Below are 25,031 nucleotides of genomic sequence, written 5' to 3' on the forward strand. Positions count from 1 at the left end.
TGTTTCTTTTCTCATTTTTTTCTTATCAGAGGATTTTAACTGAAAATAGTCGTTAAAGGGATAGTTCACACAAAAATTTTAATTAGCCCATGATTTACTCACCCTCAAGTCATCCTAGGTGTATATGACATTCTTCTTTCAGACGAATACAATCAGTTATATAAAAAAATGTCCTGGCTCTCCCAAGCTTTATAATGGGAGTGAATGGGCACAGTCCATACAAGTGCATCTATCCATCATAAAAGTGCATCCATCCATCATAAAAGTGCATCCATCTATCAAAAAAGTGCATCCATCCATCATAAAAGTGCATCTATCCATCATAAAAGTGCATCTATCCATCATAAAAGTGCATCTATCCATCATAAAAGTGCATCTGTCCATCATAAAAGTGCATCCATCCATTATAAAAGTGCATCTATCCATCATAAAAGTGCATCTGTCCATCATAAAAGTGCATCCATCAATCATAAAAGTGCATCCATCTATCAAAAAAGTGCATCCATCCATCATAAAAGTGCATCTGTCCATCATAAAAGTGCATCCATCCATCATAAAAGTGCATCCATCTATCAAAAAAGTGCATCTGTCCATCATAAAAGTGCATCTATCCATCATAAAAGTGCATCCATCCATCATAAAAGTGCATCAATCTATCAAAAAAGTGCATCTATCCATCATAAAAGTGCTTCTATCCATCATAAAAGTGCATCTGTCCATCATAAAAGTGCATCCATCCTAATAAAAGTGCATCCATCCATCATAAAAGTGCATCCATCCATCATAAAAGTGCATCTGTCCATCATAAAAGTGCATCCATCCTAATAAAAGTGCATCTATCCATCATAAAAGTGTCCCGAGCAGCTCCGGGGGGTTAATAAAGGCCTTCTGAAGCAAAGCGATGCATAGAAAAAATGTCCATATTTAAAACTTTATCGACTAAAATAACTAGCTTCTGGCAGACGGCCGTATGCATCGATTGGAAGACTAACCCGTGACCCGACGCACAACGCAATGCCGAACGCGGAAGCGCAGAGGAAAGAGCAAAACAAAACACCAGTCACGAATTAGAACTCTGATTGTATTCGTCTGAAAGAAGAAAGTCGTATACACCTAGGATGACTTGAGGGAGAGTCAATCATGGGTAATTTTCATTGTTGGGTGAACTATCCCTTTAAGGCATGATCCAGTGTTTATCCGTTCATTTGAGGGCTTCACATGAGGGGAAAGTATATAGTATGGAAGTTGGTATATTCGGACACAGGGCAGGACAGGTTTGAGAAGTATTGCACTAATTCACTGGATAGCAAAACAAAACAATCAAAAACACTAACAAATCGTATGCACTGTGATTCATCAAGTTTTCTACAGTAAATAATATAATTTCTGTACAATACCTAACATTTTTTTATGCAATCCCTGTAAATAAAGTCATTAAAAGAGTAAAGTATGTTTTTCACATTGCCGGTGTATTTTGAATGAAAGTGCACGAGAAGCATCAGTTCATCCAGCTCCAGCTCCAGGTGTAGTTATTACTGAGTTCTTGAAAGCCATAAAGTTAAAGTTACATGGAAGTAGTTTGTAGTTATTATATATATACATATCTATATACATACAGTATATATCATAACATAAATGAATGGAACCCATGTTCGTTTAGTCTTACACTAACACTATGCATCCCATTAGATTTCTCTTATAGTGATTTAATATGTGATGCATCTCACCTGATGAAGCAAAATGGCGAGGGTATTTTTACTTGCCTTTTTAAGATGAACCTACTTTCCAGCTCAGACAATGCCATAATGTAATCTGGCCCATATTGTATAATCAGACAAATCGTTTCCTGTGAAAAGAATTTTACATTTTATTTTTATTATTGTTATTATTTTTACCAGGTTGCTGTCTGGATGAACTCGGCCCCAGACATTACATCACACCATAGACTGAAAAAAGATGTAGAAGTTAAAGTTAAAGTTAAAGCTCCAATCTCCTCCCGACAAAAGTCTGTTGGTTCCTCAGTGACTACTTCACTCAGAGAAGCTGTCAATCACAGCTGTCAATCATGACGTCACACTCCCATTTTATAGCATCAAATAACTAGCTAAAACAAAACTTATAAAAAAAAAAAAAAAAAAAGAACACTTGAACTTTTATCAGCATGATAAAAACTACCTAAAATGACAGAAAATATCTTTGGAAAAAATTGATTTGAAGTGTGATTTGATTCTTTGTCTCATGTCCCATTAGACTTCATGGGGAGCTTATGAGCTATACTGGGACTAGCCACCGGGGGGCGATCGAGACTCTGGGTTTAAGAGCTATACTGGGACCAGCCACCGGGGGGCGATCGAGACTCTGGGTTTATGAGCTATACTGGGACCAGCCACCGGGGGGCGATCGAGACTCAGGGTTTATGAGCTATACTGGGACCAGCCACCGGGGGGCGATCGAGACTCAGGGTTTATGAGCTACACTGGGACCAGCCACCGGGGGGCGATCGAGACTCTGGGTTTATGAGCTATACTGGGACCAGCCACCGGGGGGCGATCGAGACTCTGGGTTTATGAGCTATACTGGGACCAGCCACCGGGGGGCGATCGAGACTCAGGGTTTATGAGCTATACTGGGACCAGCCACCGAGGGGCGATCGAGACTCTGGGTTTATGAGCTATACTGGGACCAGCCACCGGGGGGCGATCGAGACTCAGGGTTTATGAGCTACACTGGGACCAGCCACCGGGGGCCGATCTAGACTCTGGGTTTATGAGCTATACTGGGACCAGCCACCGGGGGGCGATCGAGACTCAGGGTTTATGAGCTACACTGGGACCAGCCACCGGGGGGCGATCTAGACTCTGGGTTTATGAGCTATACTGGGACCAGCCACCGGGGGGGGGGGGGGTCGAGACTCTGGGTTTATGAGCTATACTGGGACCAGCCACCGGGGGGGAATCGAGACTCAGGGTTTATGAGCTATACTGGGACCAGCCACCGGGGGGCGATCGAGACTCTGGGTTTATGAGCTATACTGGGACCAGCCACCGGGGGGCGATCGAGGCTCAGGGTTTATGAGCTATACTGGGACCAGCCACCGGGGGGCGATCGAGACTCAGGGTTTATGAGCTACACTGGGACCAGCCACCGGGGGGCGATCGAGACTCTGGGTTTATGAGCTATACTGGGACCAGCCACCGGGGGGCGATCGAGACTCTGGGTTTATGAGCTATACTGGGACCAGCCACCGGGGGGCGATCGAGACTCTGGGTTTATGAGCTATACTGGGACCAGCCACCGGGGGGCGATCGAGACTCTGGGTTTATGAGCTATACTGGGACCAGCCACCGGGGGGCGATCGAGACTCTGGGTTTATGAGCTATACTGGGACCAGCCACCGGGGGGCGATCGAGACTCTGGGTTTATGAGCTACACTGGGACCAGCCACCGGGGGGCGATCGAGACTCTGGGTTTATGAGCTATACTGGGACCAGCCACCGGGGGGCGATCGAGACTCTGGGTTTATGAGCTATACTGGGACCAGCCACCGGGGGGGGATCGAGACTCAGGGTTTATGAGCTATACTGGGACCAGCCACCGGGGGGCGATCGAGACTCTGGGTTTATGAGCTATACTGGGACCAGCCACCGGGGGGCGATCGAGACTCTGGGTTTATGAGCTATACTGGGACCAGCCACCGGGGGGCGATCGAGACTCTGGGTTTATGAGCTATACTGGGACCAGCCACCGGGGGGCGATCGAGACTCTGGGTTTATGAGCTATACTGGGACCAGCCACCGGGGGGCGATCGAGACTCTGGGTTTATGAGCTACACTGGGACCAGCCACCGGGGGGCGATCGAGACTCTGGGTTTATGAGCTATACTGGGACCAGCCACCGGGGGGCGATCGAGACTCTGGGTTTATGAGCTATACTGGGACCAGCCACCGGGGGGCGATCGAGACTCTGAGTTTATGAGCTATACTGGGACCAGCCACCGGGGGGCGATCGAGACTCTGGGTTTATGAGCTATACTGGGACCAGCCACCGGGGGGCGATCGAGACTCTGGGTTTATGAGCTATACTGGGACCAGCCACCGGGGGGCGATCGAGACTTTGGGTTTATGAGCTATACTGGGACCAGCCACCGGGGGGCGATCGAGACTCAGGGTTTATGAGCTATACTGGGACCAGCCACCGAGGGGCGATCGAGACTCTGGGTTTATGAGCTATACTGGGACCAGCCACCGGGGGGCGATCGAGACTCTGGGTTTATGAGCTATACTGGGACCAGCCACCGGGGGGCGATCGAGACTTTGGGTTTATGAGCTATACTGGGACCAGACACCGGGGCGGCAATAGAGACTCTGGGTTTATGAGCTATACTGGAACCAGCCACCGGGGGGCGATCGAGACTCAGGGTTTATGAACTATACTGGGACCAGCCACCGGGGGGCGATCTAGACTCTGGGTTTATGAGCTATCCTGGGACCAGCCACCGGGGGGGGGATCGAGACTCTGGGTTTATGAGCTATACTGGGACCAGCCACCGGGGGGCGATCGAGACTCAGGGTTTATGAACTATACTGGGACCAGCCACCGGGGGGCGATCGAGACTCAGGGTTTATGAACTATACTGGGACCAGCCACCGGGGGGCGATCGAGACTCTGGGTTTATGAACTAAACTGGGACCAGCCACCGGGGGGCGATCTAGACTCTGGGTTTATGAGCTATACTGGGACCAGCCACCGGGGGGGGATCGAGACTCTGGGTTTATGAGCTATACTGGGACCAGCCACCGGGGGGCGATCTAGACTCTGGGTTTATGAGCTATACTGGGACCAGCCACCGGGGGGGGGGTCGAGACTCTGGGTTTATAAGCTATACTGGGACCAGCCACCGGGGGGGATCGAGACTCAGGGTTTATGAGCTATACTGGGACCAGCCACCGGGGGGCGATCGAGGCTCAGGGTTTATGAGCTATACTGGGACCAGCCACCGGGGGGGCGATCGAGACTCTGGGTTTATGAACTAAACTGGGACCAGCCACCGGGGGGCGATCGAGACTCTGGGTTTATGAGCTATACTGGGACCAGCCACCGGGGGGCGATCGAGACTCTGGGTTTATGAACTAAACTGGGACCAGCCACCGGGGGGCGATCTAGACTTTGGGTTTATGAGCTATACTGGGACCAGCCACCGGGGGGGGATCGAGACTCTGGGTTTATGAGCTATACTGGGACCAGCCACCGGGGGGCGATCTAGACTCTGGGTTTATGAGCTATACTGGGACCAGCCACCGGGGGGGGGATCGAGACTCTGGGTTTATGAGCTATACTGGGACCAGCCACCGGGGGGGGATCGAGACTCAGTGTTTATGAGCTATACTGGGACCAGCCAACGGGGGGCGATCGAGACTCTGGGTTTATGAGCTATACTGGGACCAGCCACCGGGGGGCGATCGAGACTCTGGGTTTATGAGCTATACTAGGACCAGCCACCGGGGGGCGATCGAGACTCTGGGTTTATGAGCTATACTGGGACCAGCCACCGGGGGGCGATCGAGACTCTGGGTTTATGAGCTATACTGGGACCAGCCACCGGGGGGCGATCGAGACTTTGGGTTTATGAGCTATACTGGGACCAGCCACCGGGGGGCGATCGAGACTCAGGGTTTATGAGCTATACTGGGACCAGCCACCGGGGGGCGATCGAGACTCTGGGTTTATGAACTATACTGGGACCAGCCACCGGGGGGCGATCGAGACTCTGGGTTTATGAGCTATACTGGGACCAGCCACCGGGGGGCGATCGAGACTCTGGGTTTATGAGCTATACTGGGACCAGCCACCGGGGGGCGATCGAGACTCTGGGTTTATGAGCTATACTGGGACCAGCCACCGGGGGGCGATCGAGACTCTGGGTTTATGAGCTATACTGGGACCAGCCACCGGGGGGCGATCGAGACTCTGGGTTTATGAGCTACACTGGGACCAGCCACCGGGGGGCGATCGAGACTCTGGGTTTATGAGCTATACTGGGACCAGCCACCGGGGGGGGATCGAGACTCAGGGTTTATGAGCTATACTGGGACCAGCCACCGGGGGGCGATCGAGACTCTGGGTTTATGAGCTATACTGGGACCAGCCACCGGGGGGCGATCGAGACTCTGGGTTTATGAGCTATACTGGGACCAGCCACCGGGGGGCGATCGAGACTCTGGGTTTATGAGCTATACTGGGACCAGCCACCGGGGGGCGATCGAGACTCTGGGTTTATGAGCTATACTGGGACCAGCCACCGGGGGGCGATCGAGACTCTGGGTTTATGAGCTACACTGGGACCAGCCACCGGGGGGCGATCGAGACTCTGGGTTTATGAGCTATACTGGGACCAGCCACCGGGGGGCGATCGAGACTCTGGGTTTATGAGCTATACTGGGACCAGCCACCGGGGGGCGATCGAGACTCTGAGTTTATGAGCTATACTGGGACCAGCCACCGGGGGGCGATCGAGACTCTGGGTTTATGAGCTATACTGGGACCAGCCACCGGGGGGCGATCGAGACTCTGGGTTTATGAGCTATACTGGGACCAGCCACCGGGGGGCGATCGAGACTTTGGGTTTATGAGCTATACTGGGACCAGCCACCGGGGGGCGATCGAGACTCAGGGTTTATGAGCTATACTGGGACCAGCCACCGAGGGGCGATCGAGACTCTGGGCTTATGAGCTATACTGGGACCAGCCACCGGGGGGCGATCGAGACTCTGGGTTTATGAGCTATACTGGGACCAGCCACCGGGGGGCGATCGAGACTTTGGGTTTATGAGCTATACTGGGACCAGACACCGGGGCGGCAATAGAGACTCTGGGTTTATGAGCTATACTGGAACCAGCCACCGGGGGGCGATCGAGACTCAGGGTTTATGAACTATACTGGGACCAGCCACCGGGGGGCGATCTAGACTCTGGGTTTATGAGCTATCCTGGGACCAGCCACCGGGGGGGGATCGAGACTCTGGGTTTATGAGCTATACTGGGACCAGCCACCGGGGGGCGATCGAGACTCAGGGTTTATGAACTATACTGGGACCAGCCACCGGGGGGCGATCGAGACTCAGGGTTTATGAACTATACTGGGACCAGCCACCGGGGGGCGATCGAGACTCTGGGTTTATGAACTAAACTGGGACCAGCCACCGGGGGGCGATCTAGACTCTGGGTTTATGAGCTATACTGGGACCAGCCACCGGGGGGGGATCGAGACTCTGGGTTTATGAGCTATACTGGGACCAGCCACCGGGGGGCGATCTAGACTCTGGGTTTATGAGCTATACTGGGACCAGCCACCGGGGGGGGGGTCGAGACTCTGGGTTTATAAGCTATACTGGGACCAGCCACCGGGGGGGATCGAGACTCAGGGTTTATGAGCTATACTGGGACCAGCCACCGGGGGGCGATCGAGGCTCAGGGTTTATGAGCTATACTGGGACCAGCCACCGGGGGGGCGATCGAGACTCTGGGTTTATGAACTAAACTGGGACCAGCCACCGGGGGGCGATCGAGACTCTGGGTTTATGAGCTATACTGGGACCAGCCACCGGGGGGCGATCGAGACTCTGGGTTTATGAACTAAACTGGGACCAGCCACCGGGGGGCGATCTAGACTTTGGGTTTATGAGCTATACTGGGACCAGCCACCGGGGGGGGATCGAGACTCTGGGTTTATGAGCTATACTGGGACCAGCCACCGGGGGGCGATCTAGACTCTGGGTTTATGAGCTATACTGGGACCAGCCACCGGGGGGGGGATCGAGACTCTGGGTTTATGAGCTATACTGGGACCAGCCACCGGGGGGGGATCGAGACTCAGGGTTTATGAGCTATACTGGGACCAGCCAACGGGGGGCGATCGAGACTCTGGGTTTATGAGCTATACTGGGACCAGCCACCGGGGGGCGATCGAGACTCTGGGTTTATGAGCTATACTAGGACCAGCCACCGGGGGGCGATCGAGACTCTGGGTTTATGAGCTATACTGGGACCAGCCACCGGGGGGCGATCGAGACTTTGGGTTTATGAGCTATACTGGGACCAGCCACCGGGGGGCGATCGAGACTCAGGGTTTATGAGCTATACTGGGACCAGCCACCGAGGGGCGATCGAGACTCTGGGTTTATGAGCTATACTGGGACCAGCCACCGGGGGGCGATCGAGACTCTGGGTTTATGAGCTATACTGGGACCAGCCACCGGGGGGCGATCGAGACTTTGGGTTTATGAGCTATACTGGGACCAGACACCGGGGCGGCAATAGAGACTCTGGGTTTATGAGCTATACTGGAACCAGCCACCGGGGGGCGATCGAGACTCAGGGTTTATGAACTATACTGGGACCAGCCACCGGGGGGCGATCTAGACTCTGGGTTTATGAGCTATCCTGGGACCAGCCACCGGGGGGGGATCGAGACTCTGGGTTTATGAGCTATACTGGGACCAGCCACCGGGGGGCGATCGAGACTCAGGGTTTATGAACTATACTGGGACCAGCCACCGGGGGGCGATCGAGACTCAGGGTTTATGAACTATACTGGGACCAGCCACCGGGGGGCGATCGAGACTCTGGGTTTATGAACTAAACTGGGACCAGCCACCGGGGGGCGATCTAGACTCTGGGTTTATGAGCTATACTGGGACCAGCCACCGGGGGGGGATCGAGACTCTGGGTTTATGAGCTATACTGGGACCAGCCACCGGGGGGCGATCTACACTCTGGGATAGAGCTATACTGGGACCAGCCACCGGGGGGGGGGTCGAGACTCTGGGTTTATAAGCTATACTGGGACCAGCCACCGGGGGGGATCGAGACTCAGGGTTTATGAGCTATACTGGGACCAGCCACCGGGGGGCGATCGAGGCTCAGGGTTTATGAGCTATACTGGGACCAGCCACCGGGGGGGCGATCGAGACTCTGGGTTTATGAACTAAACTGGGACCAGCCACCGGGGGGCGATCGAGACTCTGGGTTTATGAGCTATACTGGGACCAGCCACCGGGGGGCGATCGAGACTCTGGGTTTATGAACTAAACTGGGACCAGCCACCGGGGGGCGATCTAGACTTTGGGTTTATGAGCTATACTGGGACCAGCCACCGGGGGGGGGTCGAGACTCTGGGTTTATGAGCTATACTGGGACCAGCCACCGGGGGGCGATCTAGACTCTGGGTTTATGAGCTATACTGGGACCAGCCACCGGGGGGGGGGATCGAGACTCTGGGTTTATGAGCTATACTGGGACCAGCCACCGGGGGGGGATCGAGACTCAGGGTTTATGAGCTATACTGGGACCAGCCAACGGGGGGCGATCGAGACTCTGGGTTTATGAGCTATACTGGGACCAGCCACCGGGGGGCGATCGAGGCTCAGGGTTTATGAGCTATACTGGGACCAGCCACCGGGGGGCGATCGAGACTCTGGGTTTATGAGCTATACTGGGACCAGCCACCGGGGGGCGATCGAGACTCTGGGTTTATGAACTAAACTGGGACCAGCCACCGGGGGGCGATCTAGACTTTGGGTTTATGAGCTATACTGGGACCAGCCACCGGGGGGGGATCGAGACTCTGGGTTTATGAGCTATACTGGGACCAGCCACCGGGGGGCGATCTAGACTCTGGGTTTATGAGCTATGCTGGGACCAGCCACCGGGGGGGGGATCGAGACTCTGGGTTTATGAGCTATACTGGGACCAGCCACCGGGGGGGGATCGAGACTCAGGGTTTATGAGCTATACTAGGACCAGCCACCGGGGGGCAATCGAGACTCTGGGTTTATGAACTAAACTGGGACCAGCCACCGGGGGGCAATCGAGACTCTGGGTTTATGAACTAAACTGGGACCAGCCACCGGGGGGCGATCTAGACTCTGGGTTTATGAGCTATACTGGGACCAGCCACCGGGGGGTGATCGAGGCTCTGGGTTTATGATGTTCTCTCACATCAATTGTGGAAGATCAAGTTGAAGCACCTCACTGAAAAGGGAATATGTAAGACATATGTACATATGAAAGTGTCAAAAAGCAACAAATCATCAAAGATCAACTCATTAGTCTCTTTGTATTTTTTAAAAAGATTTATTTCAAAAGTACACAAACTGCAGTTGTATCTCTTATTGTAAGGCAATGTTCACAAAGAACATCCACGCTTGTTATACACTATTCTATTGCATTGGTCACAGTTGTATGGCTGGAAATCATAAATAGTATAACTATAATAGTTACGGAACAAAAACTCTCAAATTTATGACACAATTGTTTTTGTTTGTAGACATTTACGAATCCTACTTAAATTCCGTTAATTAGCACAGTTACCAGTCTCCTGTAGCCTTGCTTGTAAGATGTTTCCTATTACCTATGTGAACATAAAATATGGTAAGACTGTACAGTAAGCTTTCATTTGATAACATGAGTTAACTACATTACTTAACATGAACAATACTTCTACAGCATTTATTAATCTTAGTTAATCTCAACATTTACAAATACAGTATTAAAATAAAAAGTTGTATGTTAACATAAGTTAATGCATTGTGAACTAACACAAACAAACTTTTTTATATTAACTAACATTAACAAAGGTTGATAAATGCCGTAAAAATATATTGCTCATTGTTAGTTCATGTTAGTCAATGCATTAACTAATGTTTAATAAATGAGACCTTAAATATAAAGTGTTCCCTTAAAATATCATTTTTTTGTAGCTGTCTATGTGATTCTGATGAGTTAAGTTTTCCAGTGTAAATCGATATTTATATGATCACTTTTTGCATGCTGGCCGAGGAGGGAAAGGGGGCGGAGCCTGTTGTCATCACCTGGGAAAGAGGGAAAGGGGGTGGAGCCTGTTGTCATCACATGGGAAGGAGGGAAAGGGGGCGGGGCCTGTTGTCATCACCTGGGAAAGGGGTGGAGCCTGTTGTCATCACATGGGAAAGGGGGTGGAGCCTGTTGTCATCACATGGGAAAGGGGCGGAGCCTGTTGTCATCACCTGGGAAAGAGGTGGACTATCAGGAGTAGCAGAACTGAAGCTGTTAGTGATGGAGTCACGCTCTCGGATCCGCCACACTCCATCGAGTTCTCCTGAGGAACGATCAAACATGGACAAAATTACTTCAAATCAGAATTATGAACTCTATGGCAATGTATGAAAGCTGGAAAATTCTGATTCTAATGTTCATGTAACAGCGTAACATCCCATCTACTGAACTGCAGGAATGGAATATGAAGAGTTTTTAGCGTATGATTTGGATTCTACCAAAAAACCAGCAGATATTAGTCAACTCTTACTCTAAAGATCGCTGACAATATGGTGCCATGGAATTGCTATTACAAAAGAATAAAATATTTAATACGTTCAAATGCTAGTAATGCATGCTGGTCTGCGAATAGCATCTTCCACACTGCAACAAAAGATGATTTTTAAGTGCAATCAACTTGGTTGTTTAAGTCATTTCAACTTAAATTACATTAAACTGACTTGGATCTTGTATAACTGTATAACTGAGTAAAAGCAATGTAAAAACATATATTGCCATAACTTATTGATCGTGTAATTCTTGTGCAGCAGTGAATGGATATTAAATCCTTCCTGAAGGTCTGTCGCAGCTGAGGGCTCTGCTCCTGTACCTCGTGATGGAAGGGGTGGCACGTGTCCGGGCGTCTTCTGTCCTTCTGAAACTTCAACCGCTCACATTTCAGAGACTCGTTATGTGCAGTGAAATTAAGGGGAAAATACGACAGAGGACGCTTTTGAAAACAGAGGAAACCAGAGACCATAGAGACAGTGTCTACAAAAGATAATTGGCAGTTGCATAAACTTATAAGCATTATGTTCAGACTGAGCAAAGATACTTGAATGACCAAAATAGGTCACACTTTAGTTTAGGGATCAGTTCTCACTATTCACTAGCCTGGGAAAACCCAGACAACTTCCGGCAAATTTAGATTTGCTCTGAAAGTTAGTCTGGCAAAGAGCTCATTCAAGCCCATTTACAATGCGTCGAGATCGAGGCACCAATCAGAAGCGTTGGGCCGGGCGTTACACGATGACGACAGCGCTGGGATTTTGAAGCAGATTTTGTAGCCTACATTACAAAGATGGACGCCGCCGTCGAACATCACTCGTTCCAATCAGCTATCGCGTCTGTTTTAAGCCATTTGAACGTTTCCTTTTAGTTAAAAACCGAGCAAAGAACAACACTCGGAGATGTGTCTCCGCCGCTCTGCATACGTCATCTCCTTCATCGCTCTGATTGGTTAGCTCTATCCGTTGGTGACGCCCCTCTGGAAATGATTTGTCTATGACGCTTTGCCAGACCATAACTTAGTTACAACTGAGAATGCTCTGGTTTTAACCAGGCTAACTATTCACTAACTAATAACTGTCTTTTGCCTCAATAAACTCCTTATTACTGCTTATCAATAGTTAGTTGTTAAGTTTAGGATTAAGGGATGTAGAATATGGTCATGAAGAATAAGGCATTAATATGTGCTTTATAAGTACTAATTAACAGCCAATAAGCTATTAATATGCATGATAATAAGCAGCTAGTTGATAGTGAGAATTGGACCCTAAACTAAAGTGTTACCAAATTAATAAAATGATGGTGAAAGCACCTGCTTCTTTATTAAGGATATACATAATTTCGACGGGGTCCATGGTGACGGGGCCGAGCTCGCTGCAGTCACAGGTGTTGTCGATGACCACCATGAACAGGTTACTGCTGGGAATCTGCTGGATAACAAACGACCTGAGGAGGACAGGAGGCAGACCGGGAGATTCAAAGACTTCACAATGCCTCTATATCTGCTCCAAAAGAAGACGAGTGTGGATGAAGAGGCGTCAATGCTGTATGGAATCTGGCAGACAAGTGTTCATAAACTGACATGAATAAGCTCTTCACCTGCACATTAATGCACTAGGGCTAAAGATGGAAGATTTAAGGATAATGATTCATTTCTTAATCGTCATCTTCTCCCTTACTTTGGATAAAAGCTTGCAACAGAAGTATAACTCTGCTGTACTTTTATTTGCCTGTTACGTGTTCTATATCGTTTAGGGTCAGTGTTTATGTTTAGGTTATTGATAAGGGTCAATGTTTATGTTTAGGTTATTGTTTAGGGTCAGTGTTTATGTTTAGGTTATTGATTAGGGTCAGTGTTTATGTTTAGGTTATTGAATAGGGTGAGTGTTTATGTTTAGGTTATTGATTAGGGTGAGTGTTTATGTTTAGGTTATTGATTAGGGTCAGTGTTTATGTTTAGGTTATTGTTTAGGGTCAGTGTTTATGTTTAGGTTATTGTTTAGGGTCAGTGTTTATGTTTAGGTTATTGTTTAGGGTCAGTGTTTATGTTTAGGTTATTGTTTAGGGTCAGTGTTTATGTTTAGGTTATTGTTTAGGGTCAGTGTTTATGTTTAGGTTATTGTTTAGGGTCAGTGTTTATGTTTAGGTTATTGTTTAGGGTCAGTGTTTATGTTTAGGTTATTGTTTAGGGTCAGTGTTTATGTTTAGGTTATTGTTTAGGGTCAGTGTTTATGTTTAGGTTATTGTTTAGGGTCAGTGTTTATGTTTAGGTTATTGTTTAGGGTCAGTGTTTATGTTTAGGTTATTGTTTAGGGTCAGTGTTTATGTTTAGGTTATTGTTTAGGGTCAGTGTTTATGTTTAGGTTATTGATTAGGGTCAGTGTTTATGTTTAGGTTATTGATTAGGGTGAGTGTATATGTTTAGGTTATTGATTAGGGTCAGTGTTTATGTTTAGGTTATTGTTTAGGGTCAGTGTTTATGTTTAGGTTATTGATTAGGGTCAGTGTTTATGTTTAGGTTATTGATTAGGGTCAGTGTTTATGTTTAGGTTATTGATTAGGGTGAGTGTTTATGTTTAGGTTATTGATTAGGGTGAGTGTTTATGTTTAGGTTATTGATTAGGTTGAGTGTTTATGTTTAGGTTATTGATTAGGGTGAGTGTTTATGTTTAGGTTATTGATTAGGGTGAGTGTTTATGTTTAGGTTATTGTTTAGGGTCAGTGTTTATGTTTAGGTTATTGTTTAGGGTCAGTGTTTATGTTTAGGTTATTGTTTAGGGTCAGTGTTTATGTTTAGGTTATTGTTTAGGGTCAGTGTTTATGTTTAGGTTATTGTTTAGGGTCAGTGTTTATGTTTAGGTTATTGATTAGGGTCAGTGTTTATGTTTAGGTTATTGATTAGGGTGAGTGTTTATGTTTAGGTTATTGATTAGGGTGAGTGTTTATGTTTAGGTTATTGATTAGGGTGAGTGTTTATGTTTAGGTTATTGATTAGGGTGAGTGTTTATGTTTAGGTTATTGATTAGGGTGAGTGTTTATGTTTAGGTTATTGTTTAGGGTCAGTGTTTATGTTTAGGTTATTGTTTAGGGTCAGTGTTTATTTTTAGGTTATTGTTTAGGGTCAGTGTTTATGTTTAGGTTATTGTTTAGGGTCAGTGTTTATGTTTAGGTTATTGTTTAGGGTCAGTGTTTATGTTTAGGTTATTGATTAGGGTCAGTGTTTATGTTTAGGTTATTGATTAGGGTGAGTGTTTATGTTTAGGTTATTGATTAGGGTCAGTGTTTATGTTTAGGTTATTATTTAGGGTCAGTGTTTATGTTTAGGTTATTGTTTAGGGTCAGTGTTTATGTTTAGGTTATTGTTTAGGGTCAGTGTTTATGTTTAGGTTATTGTTTAGGGTCAGTGTTTATGTTTAGGTTATTGTTTAGGGTCAGTGTTTATGTTTAGGTTATTGATTAGGGTCAGTGTTTATGTTTAGGTTATTGATTAGGGTGAGTGTTTATGTTTAGGTTATTGATTAGGGTGAGTGTTTATGTTTAGGTTATTGATTAGGGTCAGTGTTTATGTTTAGGTAATTGATTAGGGTGAGTGTTTATGTTTAGGTTATTGATTAGGGTGAGTGTTTATGTTTAGGTTATTGATTAGGGTCAGTGTTTATGTTTAGGTTATTGTTTAGGGTCAGTGTTTATGTTTAGGTTATTGTTTAGGGTCAGTGTTTATGTTTAGGTTATTGTTTAGGGTCAGTGTTTATGTTTAGGTTATTGATTAGGGTCAGTGTTTATGTTTAGGTTATTGATTAGGGTCAGTGTTTATGTTTAGGTTATTGTTTAGGGTCAGTGTTTATGTTTAGGTTATTGTTTAGGGTCAGTGTTTATGTTTAGGTTATTGATTAGGGTCAGTGTTTATGTTTAGGTTATTGATTAGGGTCAGTGTTTATGTTTAGGTTATTGATTAGGGTGAGTGTTTATGTTTAGGTTATTGATTAGGGTGAGTGTTTATGTTTAGGTTATTGATTAGGGTCAGTGTTTATGTTTAGGTTATTGATTATGTTTAGATAATTGTTTATGGTAAGTGTTTATGTTTCGTGTTTATGTTTAGGTTATTGATTAGGGTCAGTGTTTATGTTTAAGTTATTGATTAGGGTCAGTGTTTATGTTTAGGTTATTGATTAGGGTCAGTGTTTATGTTTAGGTTATTGTTTAGGGTCAGTGTTTATGTTTAGGTTATTGATTAGGGTCAGTGTTTATGTTTAGGTTATTGATTATGTTTAGATAATTGTTTATGGTAAGTGTTTATGTTTCGTGTTTATGTTTAGGTTATTGATTAGGGTCAGTGTTTATGTTTAGGTTATTGATTAGGGTCAGTGTTTATGTTTAGGTTATTGTTTAGGGTCAGTGTTTATGTTTAGGTTATTGTTTAGGGTCAGTGTTTATGTTTAGGTTATTGATTAGGGTGAGTGTTTATGTTTAGGTTATTGATTAGGGTCAGTGTTTATGTTTAGGTTATTGTTTAGGGTCAGTGTTTATGTTTAGGTTATTGTTTAGGGTCAGTGTTTATGTTTAGGTTATTGTTTAGGGTCAGTGTTTATGTTTAGGTTATTGTTTAGGGTCAGTGTTTATGTTTAGGTTATTGTTTAGGGTCAGTGTTTATGTTTAGGTTATTGATTAGGGTCAGTGTTTATGTTTAGGTTATTGATTAGGGTGAGTGTTTATGTTTAGGTTATTGATTAGGGTGAGTGTTTATGTTTAGGTTATTGATTAGGGTCAGTGTTTATGTTTAGGTTATTGATTAGGGTGAGTGTTTATGTTTAGGTTATTGATTAGGGTGAGTGTTTATGTTTAGGTTATTGATTAGGGTCAGTGTTTATGTTTAGGTTATTGTTTAGGGTCAGTGTTTATGTTTAGGTTATTGTTTAGGGTCAGTGTTTATGTTTAGGTTATTGATTAGGGTCAGTGTTTTTTTAGGTTATTGTTTAGGGTCAGTGTTTATGTTTAGGTTATTGATTAGGGTCAGTGTTTATGTTTAGGTTATTGATTAGGGTCAGTGTTTAGGTTTAGGTTATTGTTTAGGGTCAGTGTTTATGTTTAGGTTATTGTTTAGGGTCAGTGTTTATGTTTAGGTTATTGATTAGGGTCAGTGTTTATGTTTAGGTTATTGATTAGGGTCAGTGTTTATGTTTAGGTTATTGATTAGGGTGAGTGTTTATGTTTAGGTTATTGATTAGGGTGAGTGTTTATGTTTAGGTTATTGATTAGGGTCAGTGTTTATGTTTAGGTTATTGATTATGTTTAGATAATTGTTTATGGTAAGTGTTTATGTTTCGTGTTTATGTTTAGGTTATTGATTAGGGTCAGTGTTTATGTTTAAGTTATTGATTAGGGTCAGTGTTTATGTTTAGGTTATTGATTAGGGTCAGTGTTTATGTTTAGGTTATTGTTTAGGGTCAGTGTTTATGTTTAGGTTATTGTTTAGGGTCAGTGTTTATGTTTAGGTTATTGATTAGGGTCAGTGTTTATGTTTAGGTTATTGATTAGGGTCAGTGTTTATGTTTAGGTTATTGTTTAGGGTCAGTGTTTATGTTTAGGTTATTGTTTAGGGTCAGTGTTTATGTTTAGGTTATTGATTAGGGTCAGTGTTTATGTTTAGGTTATTGATTAGGGTGAGTGTTTATGTTTAGGTTATTGATTAGGGTGAGTGTTTATGTTTAGGTTATTGATTAGGGTCAGTGTTTATGTTTAGGTTATTGATTAGGGTGAGTGTTTATGTTTAGGTTATTGATTAGGGTGAGTGTTTATGTTTAGGTTATTGATTAGGGTCAGTGTTTATGTTTAGGTTATTGATTAGGGTCAGTGTTTATGTTTAGGTTATTGATTAGGGTGAGTGTTTATGTTTAGGTTATTGATTAGGGTGAGTGTTTATGTTTAGGTTATTGATTAGGGTCAGTGTTTATGTTTAGGTTATTGATTAGGGTCAGTGTTTATGTTTAGGTTATTGATTAGGGTGAGTGTTTATGTTTAGGTTATTGATTAGGGTGAGTGTTTATGTTTAGGTTATTGATTAGGGTCAGTGTTTATGTTTAGGTTATTGATTAGAATCAGTGTTTATGTTTAGGTTATTGATTAGGGTCAGTGTTTATGTTTAGGTTATTGATTAGGGTGAGTGTTTATGTTTAGGTTATTGATTAGGGTCAGTGTTTATGTTTAGGTTATCGATTAGGGTGAGTGTTTATGTTTAGGTTATTGATTAGGGTCAGTGTTTATGTTTAGGTTATTGATTAGGGTCAGTGTTTATGTTTATGTTATTGATTAGGGTTATTGTTTATGTTTATGGTCGGTGTGGGGTTTGGTACTCAAAAAAATTATGAAATTATAAATATATATAAAAATCATTGATATATAGTTTGTCGATACAGCGACGTGTAGGTGCACGTTTAGTGTCTAATAGTTACACTATGGGGCTTGACCATACTTCCGTTTTTGACAACTTGGGAGTGAGAATGGATAGTTTCTGATTAAATAAACTAAACAAACAAAAAGGCAAAAGCAAAATATATAACGTAAAATATATAAATATGAAACTTATAAGTTACAATGCTAATATAATTAATAGCATTGTAAAATTGCATTTAAATGAACAGCTTTAAGTTGAGTTGTTCGTCCCTTTTCCTTTCTCTCCCTCTCTTGTACATCATTCACATATATCACAAAAAATATTACTCTCATTATAATAAACAGAGCTATTGATAATGTAAATGCACAATGCAAAGTGTTCAGTTGACCAATATATTGTTTCCAAGTCTTGTTTCTCCTTCATGAAAACCAGCACTGTTTAGATGGAAAAGGAGTATTTAAGTGTAAATAATTATATGTGAGTGAACTGACCATATGAAGGTTGTGTGGTGTGTGTTCAGCTGACCCCAACTGTCCTGTGTGTGTGTGTGTGTGCGTGCGTGTGTTTGTGTGGTTGTAAGTATTGCACATACTTAACACAGCTTTCACAGTCAATATTCCCCACGGTTTCTTTAATGGTGCGCTCAGACACGAACGCTGGATATTCGGTGTCACAGGGGACCAGCAGAGTTCTGCCTCCTCTCTGAGCTAGAGAGAGAGACACAGAGATAGAGAGAGAGACAGAGAGAGAGAGAGACAGAGAGAGAGAGAGAGAGAGAGAGATGAGAGAGAGAGAGAGAGAGAGAGAGAGAGAGAGAGAGAGAGAGAGAGAGAGAGAGAGAGAGAGAGAGAGAGAGAGAGAGACACGCAGAGATAGAGAGAGAGACAGAGATAGAGAGAGACAGAGAGAGAGAGAGAGACAGACACACACAGAGATAGAGAGAGAGACACAGAGATAGAGAGAGAGAGAGAGAGAGAGAGAGAGAGAGAGAGAGAGAGAGAGAGAGAGAGACATAGAGAGACATTGTTCTTCAAACTGTTTCCTACGGCAAGGCTCTATCACTCAAGGAACATACAAATACTGTACAGAATAATGTAAACACAAGCATGAGTGGCAGAAGTGCAGTTCTGCTCGACCTGCTTTAACATGCACACTTCATTCCTCCAGATCACCAGTGACTGAGTGTCACAACTCATGCATTTTGACATATATAAGTCTCATCATGAAGACAGTTAGTGCACTGTGACATGCCTGACTAGAGCTTTGAGCACTAGTTAACTTACATCCATAAACATCCATAAACATCCTGAAGTCTTGCAGTTTTCTCACTTACATTTAATGTGGAAAATGGGATCCATCCAGACCTCATTTATAAGACATGAGTACAAACAGGGTTGAACTTCGACTGTGCGCACGCTAAAACACACACACTGCCTCATAAACACACTATCAAACACACTGCCTCATAAACACACACTATCAAACACACTGCCTCATAAACACACACTATCAAACACACTGCCTCATAAACACACTATCAAACACACTGCCTCATAAACACACACTATCAAACACACTGCCTCATAAACACACACTATCAAACACACTGCCTCATAAACACACACTATCAAACACACTGCCTCATAAACACACACTATCAAACACACTGCCTCATAAACACACTATCAAACACACTGCCTCATAAACACACTATCAAACACACTGCCTCATAAACACACTATCAAACACACTGCCTCATAAATACACTATCAAACACACTGCCTCATAAACACACACTATCAAACACACTGCCTCATAAACACACACTATCAAACACACTGCCTCATAAACACACTATCAAACACACTGCCTCATAAACACACTATCAAACACACTGCCTCATAAACACACACTATCAAACACACTGCCTCATAAACACACACTATCAAACACACTGCCTCATAAACACACACTATCAAACACAATGCCTCATAAACACACACTATCAAACACAATGCCTCATAAACACACACTATCAAACACAATGCCTCATAAACACACACTATCAAACACAATGCCTCATAAACACACACTATCAAACACACTGCCTCATAAATACACACTAACACACACACTGCCTCATAAACACACACCAACACACACACTGCCTCATAAACACACACTAACACACACACTGCCTCATAAACACACACACACACACTGCCTCAAACACACACACACACACTCCCTCATAAACACACACACACCACCTCATAAACACACACTAACAAACACACTGCCACACACACTGCCTCATAAACACACTGCCTCATAAACACACTGCCTCATAAACACACACTAACACACACAATGCCTCATAAACACACACACACACACACACCGGTGACGGTGAGGTCGGAGGTCCAGCTGTACAGGTTGAACTCGAGCAGGAATCTGCAGAGGAAAGGAATGGGGGGAATAATGAAAGCAGTTTCTGGAGAGAGAGAAAGGAATCCAAAAACACACACAATAGAGTAAAAAGTACAGTAATGTTATTTATATTTTGCATATGTACAAAAGGTTTCAGATTTGGAAAACTTAAACATCAGAGAAGAGTTGATAAGATCCGAGTCTTACATGACGAGCTCGGTCAGAATCCATCGCAGCGCAGCGAACAGAGCGAAGTACGGCTGCGGAGAAGAGAACAGAGTCACACACACGGAGAAGAGAACACAGTCACACACACAGAGAAGAGAACACAGTCACACACACAGTGAAGAGAACACAGTCACACACACAGAGAAGAGAACACAGTCACACACACAGAGAAGAGAACACAGTCACACACACAGTGAAGAGAACACAGTCACACACACAGTGAAGAGAACACAGTCACACACACAGAGAAGAGAACACAGTCACACACACAGAGAAGAGAACACAGTCACACACACAGAGAAGAGAACACAGTCACACACACAGTGAAGAGAACACAGTCACACACACAGTGAAGAGAACACAGTCACACACACAGAGAAGAGAACACAGTCACACACACAGAGAAGAGAACAGTCACACACACAGTGAAGAGAACACAGTCACACAACACGGAGAAGAGAACACAGTCACACAACACTGAGAAGAGAACACAGTCACACACACAGTGAAGAGAACACAGTCACACAACACTGAGAAGAGAACACAGTCACACACACAGTGAAGAGAACACAGTCACACACACAGAGAAGAGAACACAGTCACACACACAGAGAAGAGAACACAGTCACACACACAGTGAAGAGAACACAGTCACACAACACGGAGAAGAGAACACAGTCACACACACGGAGAAGAGAACACAGTCACACACACGGAGAAGAGAACACAGTCACACACACTGAGAAGAGAACACAGTCTCACACACGGAGAAGAGAACACAGTCACACACACGGAGAAGAGAACACAGTCACACACACAGAGAAGAGAACACAGTCACACACACAGAGAAGAGAACACAGTCACACACACAGTGAAGAGAACACAGTCACACACACAGTGAAGAGAACACAGTCACACACACAGTGAAGAGAACACAGTCACACACACAGTGAAGAGAACACAGTCACACACACATAGAAGAGAACACAGTCACACACACGGAGAAGAGAACACAGTCACACACACGGAGAAGAGAACACAGTCACACACACGGAGAAGAGAACACAGTCACACACACGGAGAAGAGAACACAGTCACACACGGAGAAGAGAACAGTCACACACACAGTGAAGAGAACACAGTCACACACACAGTGAAGAGAACACAGTCACACACGGAGAAGAGAACACAGTCACACACACTGAGAAGAGAACACAGTCACACACACGGAGAAGAGAACAGTCACACACACAGTGAAGAGAACACAGTCACACACACAGAGAAGAGAACACAGTCACACACACGGAGAAGAGAACACAGTCACACACACAGAAAAGAGAACACAGTCACACACACAGAGAAGAGAACACAGTCACACACACGGAGAAGAGAACACAGTCACACACACGGAGAAGAGAACACAGTCACACACACAGAGAAGAGAACACAGTCACACACACGGAGAAGAGAACACAGTCACACACACAGAGAAGAGAACACAGTCACACACACGGAGAAGAGAACACAGTCACACACACAGAGAAGAGAACACAGTCACACACACGGAGAAGAGAACACAGTCACACACACAGAAAAGAGAACACAGTCACACACACAGAGAAGAGAACACAGTCACACACACGGAGAAGAGAACACAGTCACACACACGGAGAAGAGAACACAGTCACACAAGGAGAAGAGAACAGTCACACACACAGTGAAGAGAACACAGTCACACACACAGTGAAGAGAACACAGTCACACACACGGAGAAGAGAACACAGTCACACACACAGAGAAGAGAACACAGTCACACACACAGAGAAGAGAACACAGTCACACACACAGAGAAGAGAACACAGTCACACACACTGAGAAGAGAACACAGTCACACACACGGAGAAGAGAACACAGTCACACACACGGAGAAGAGAACACAGTCACACAAGGAGAAGAGAACAGTCACACACACAGTGAAGAGAACACAGTCACACACACAGTGAAGAGAACACAGTCACACACACGGAGAAGAGAACACAGTCACACACACAGAGAAGAGAACACAGTCACACACACAGAGAAGAGAACACAGTCACACACACGGAGAAGAGAACACAGTCACACACACAGAAAAGAGAACACAGTCACACACACAGAGAAGAGAACACAGTCACACACACGGAGAAGAGAACACAGTCACACACACAGAGAAGAGAACACAGTCACACACACGGAGAAGAGAACACAGTCACACACACAGAGAAGAGAACACAGTCACACACACGGAGAAGAGAACACAGTCACACACACAGAGAAGAGAACACAGTCACACACACGGAGAAGAGAACACAGTCACACACACAGAAAAGAGAACACAGTCACACACACAGAGAAGAGAACACAGTCACACACACGGAGAAGAGAACACAGTCACACACACGGAGAAGAGAACACAGTCACACAAGGAGAAGAGAACAGTCACACACACAGTGAAGAGAACACAGTCACACACACAGTGAAGAGAACACAGTCACACACACGGAGAAGAGAACAAAGTCACACACACAGAGAAGAGAACACAGTCACACACACAGAGAAGAGAACACAGTCACACACACAGAGAAGAGAACACAGTCACACACACTGAGAAGAGAACACAGTCACACACACGGAGAAGAGAACACAGTCACACACACGGAGAAGAGAACACAGTCACACAAGGAGAAGAGAACAGTCACACACACAGTGAAGAGAACACAGTCACACACACAGTGAAGAGAACACAGTCACACACACGGAGAAGAGAACACAGTCACACACACAGAGAAGAGAACACAGTCACACACACAGAGAAGAGAACACAGTCACACACACGGAGAAGAGAACACAGTCACACACACAGAGAAGAGAACACAGTCACACACACGGAGAAGAGAACACAGTCACACACACAGAGAAGAGAACACAGTCACACACACGGAGAAGAGAACACAGTCACACACACAGAAAAGAGAACACAGTCACACACACAGAGAAGAGAACACAGTCACACACACGGAGAAGAGAACACAGTCACACACACGGAGAAGAGAACACAGTCACACAAGGAGAAGAGAACAGTCACACACACAGTGAAGAGAACACAGTCACACACACAGTGAAGAGAACACAGTCACACACACGGAGAAGAGAACACAGTCACACACACAGAGAAGAGAACACAGTCACACACACAGAGAAGAGAACACAGTCACACACACAGAGAAGAGAACACAGTCACACACACTGAGAAGAGAACACAGTCACACACACGGAGAAGAGAACACAGTCACACACACGGAGAAGAGAACACAGTCACACAAGGAGAAGAGAACAGTCACACACACAGTGAAGAGAACACAGTCACACACACAGTGAAGAGAACACAGTCACACACACAGTGAAGAGAACACAGTCACACACACAGTGAAGAGAACACAGTCACACACACAGTGAAGAGAACACAGTCACACACACAGAGAAGAGAACACAGTCACACACACAGAGAAGAGAACACAGTCACACACACGGAGAAGAGAACACAGTCACACAGACAGTGAAGAGAACACAGTCACACACACGGAGAAGAGAACACAGTCACACACAGAGAGAAGAGAACACAGTCACACACACGGAGAAGAGAACACAGTCACACACACAGAGAAGAGAACACAGTCACACACACGGAGAAGAGAACACAGTCACACATACAGAGAAGAGAACACAGTCACACACACAGAGAAGAGAACACAGTCACACACACACAGTGAAGAGAACACAGTCACACACACAGTGAAGAGAACACAGTCACACACACAGTGAAGAGAACACAGTCACACACACAGTGAAGAGAACACAGTCACACACACAGTGAAGAGAACACAGTCACACACAGAGAAGAGAACACAGTCACACACACAGAGAAGAGAACCAGTCACACACACAGTGAAGAGAACACAGTCACACACACTGAGAAGAGAACACAGTCACACAACACTGAGAAGAGAACACAGTCACACAACACAGAGAAGAGAACACAGTCACACACACGGAGAAGAGAACACAGTCACACACACGGAGAAGAGAACACAGTCACACAACACAGAGAAGAGAACACAGTCACACACACGGAGAAGAGAACACAGTCACACACACGGAAAAGAGAACACAGTCACACACACAGAGAAGAGAACACAGTCACACACACAGTGAAGAGAACACAGTCACACACGGAGAAGAGAACACAGTCACACACACAGTGAAGAGAACACAGTCACACACGGAGAAGAGAACACAGTCACACACATGGAGAAGAGAACACAGTCACACACACAGTGAAGAGAACACAGTCACACACACTGAGAAAAGAACACAGTCACACACACAGAGAAGAGAACACAGTCACACACACGGAAAAGAGAACACAGTCACACACACAGTGAAGAGAACACAGTCACACACACGGAGAAGAGAACACAGTCACACACACAGAGAAGAGAACACAGTCACACACACGGAAAAGAGAACACAGTCACACACACAGAGAAGAGAACACAGTCACACACACGGAGAAGAGAACACAGTC

At 45.3% G+C, this 25,031-nt stretch overlaps 1 protein-coding gene across 5 annotated transcripts in view; it reads right to left on the minus strand.

Annotated features, from left to right (window-relative positions):
* Positions 1-10,111: 10,111 nt before the first annotated feature.
* The window catches only part of cacna2d3a (calcium channel, voltage-dependent, alpha 2/delta subunit 3a), a 176,678-nt gene continuing 161,758 nt past the window's right edge, over positions 10,112-25,031 (minus strand). For 3 of the 5 annotated variants that reach the window (XM_056240465.1, XM_056240466.1, XM_056240462.1), the window contains 7 exons: positions 20,387-20,439; positions 20,151-20,203; positions 18,342-18,456; positions 12,687-12,804; positions 11,681-11,758; positions 11,043-11,134; positions 10,112-10,868 (listed from right to left, as the gene is read on the minus strand). In XM_056240465.1, the coding sequence (XP_056096440.1) occupies positions 10,865-10,868; positions 11,043-11,134; positions 11,681-11,758; positions 12,687-12,804; positions 18,342-18,456; positions 20,151-20,203; positions 20,387-20,439 (513 nt within the window). In that variant the 3' untranslated portion in view covers positions 10,112-10,864. Of the gene's footprint in view, positions 10,949-11,042; positions 11,135-11,680; positions 11,759-12,686; positions 12,805-18,341; positions 18,457-20,150; positions 20,244-20,386; positions 20,440-25,031 lie in introns of those variants that run through there. The other 2 variants (XM_056240463.1, XM_056240467.1) reach the window with 2 other exon arrangements.

The sequence above is a fragment of the Rhinichthys klamathensis genome, unplaced genomic scaffold, assembly GCF_029890125.1.
Source record: "Rhinichthys klamathensis goyatoka isolate OS25496 unplaced genomic scaffold, OSU_Roscu_1.1 h1tg000599l_1, whole genome shotgun sequence".
Taxonomy (NCBI): Eukaryota; Metazoa; Chordata; class Actinopteri; order Cypriniformes; family Leuciscidae; genus Rhinichthys; species Rhinichthys klamathensis.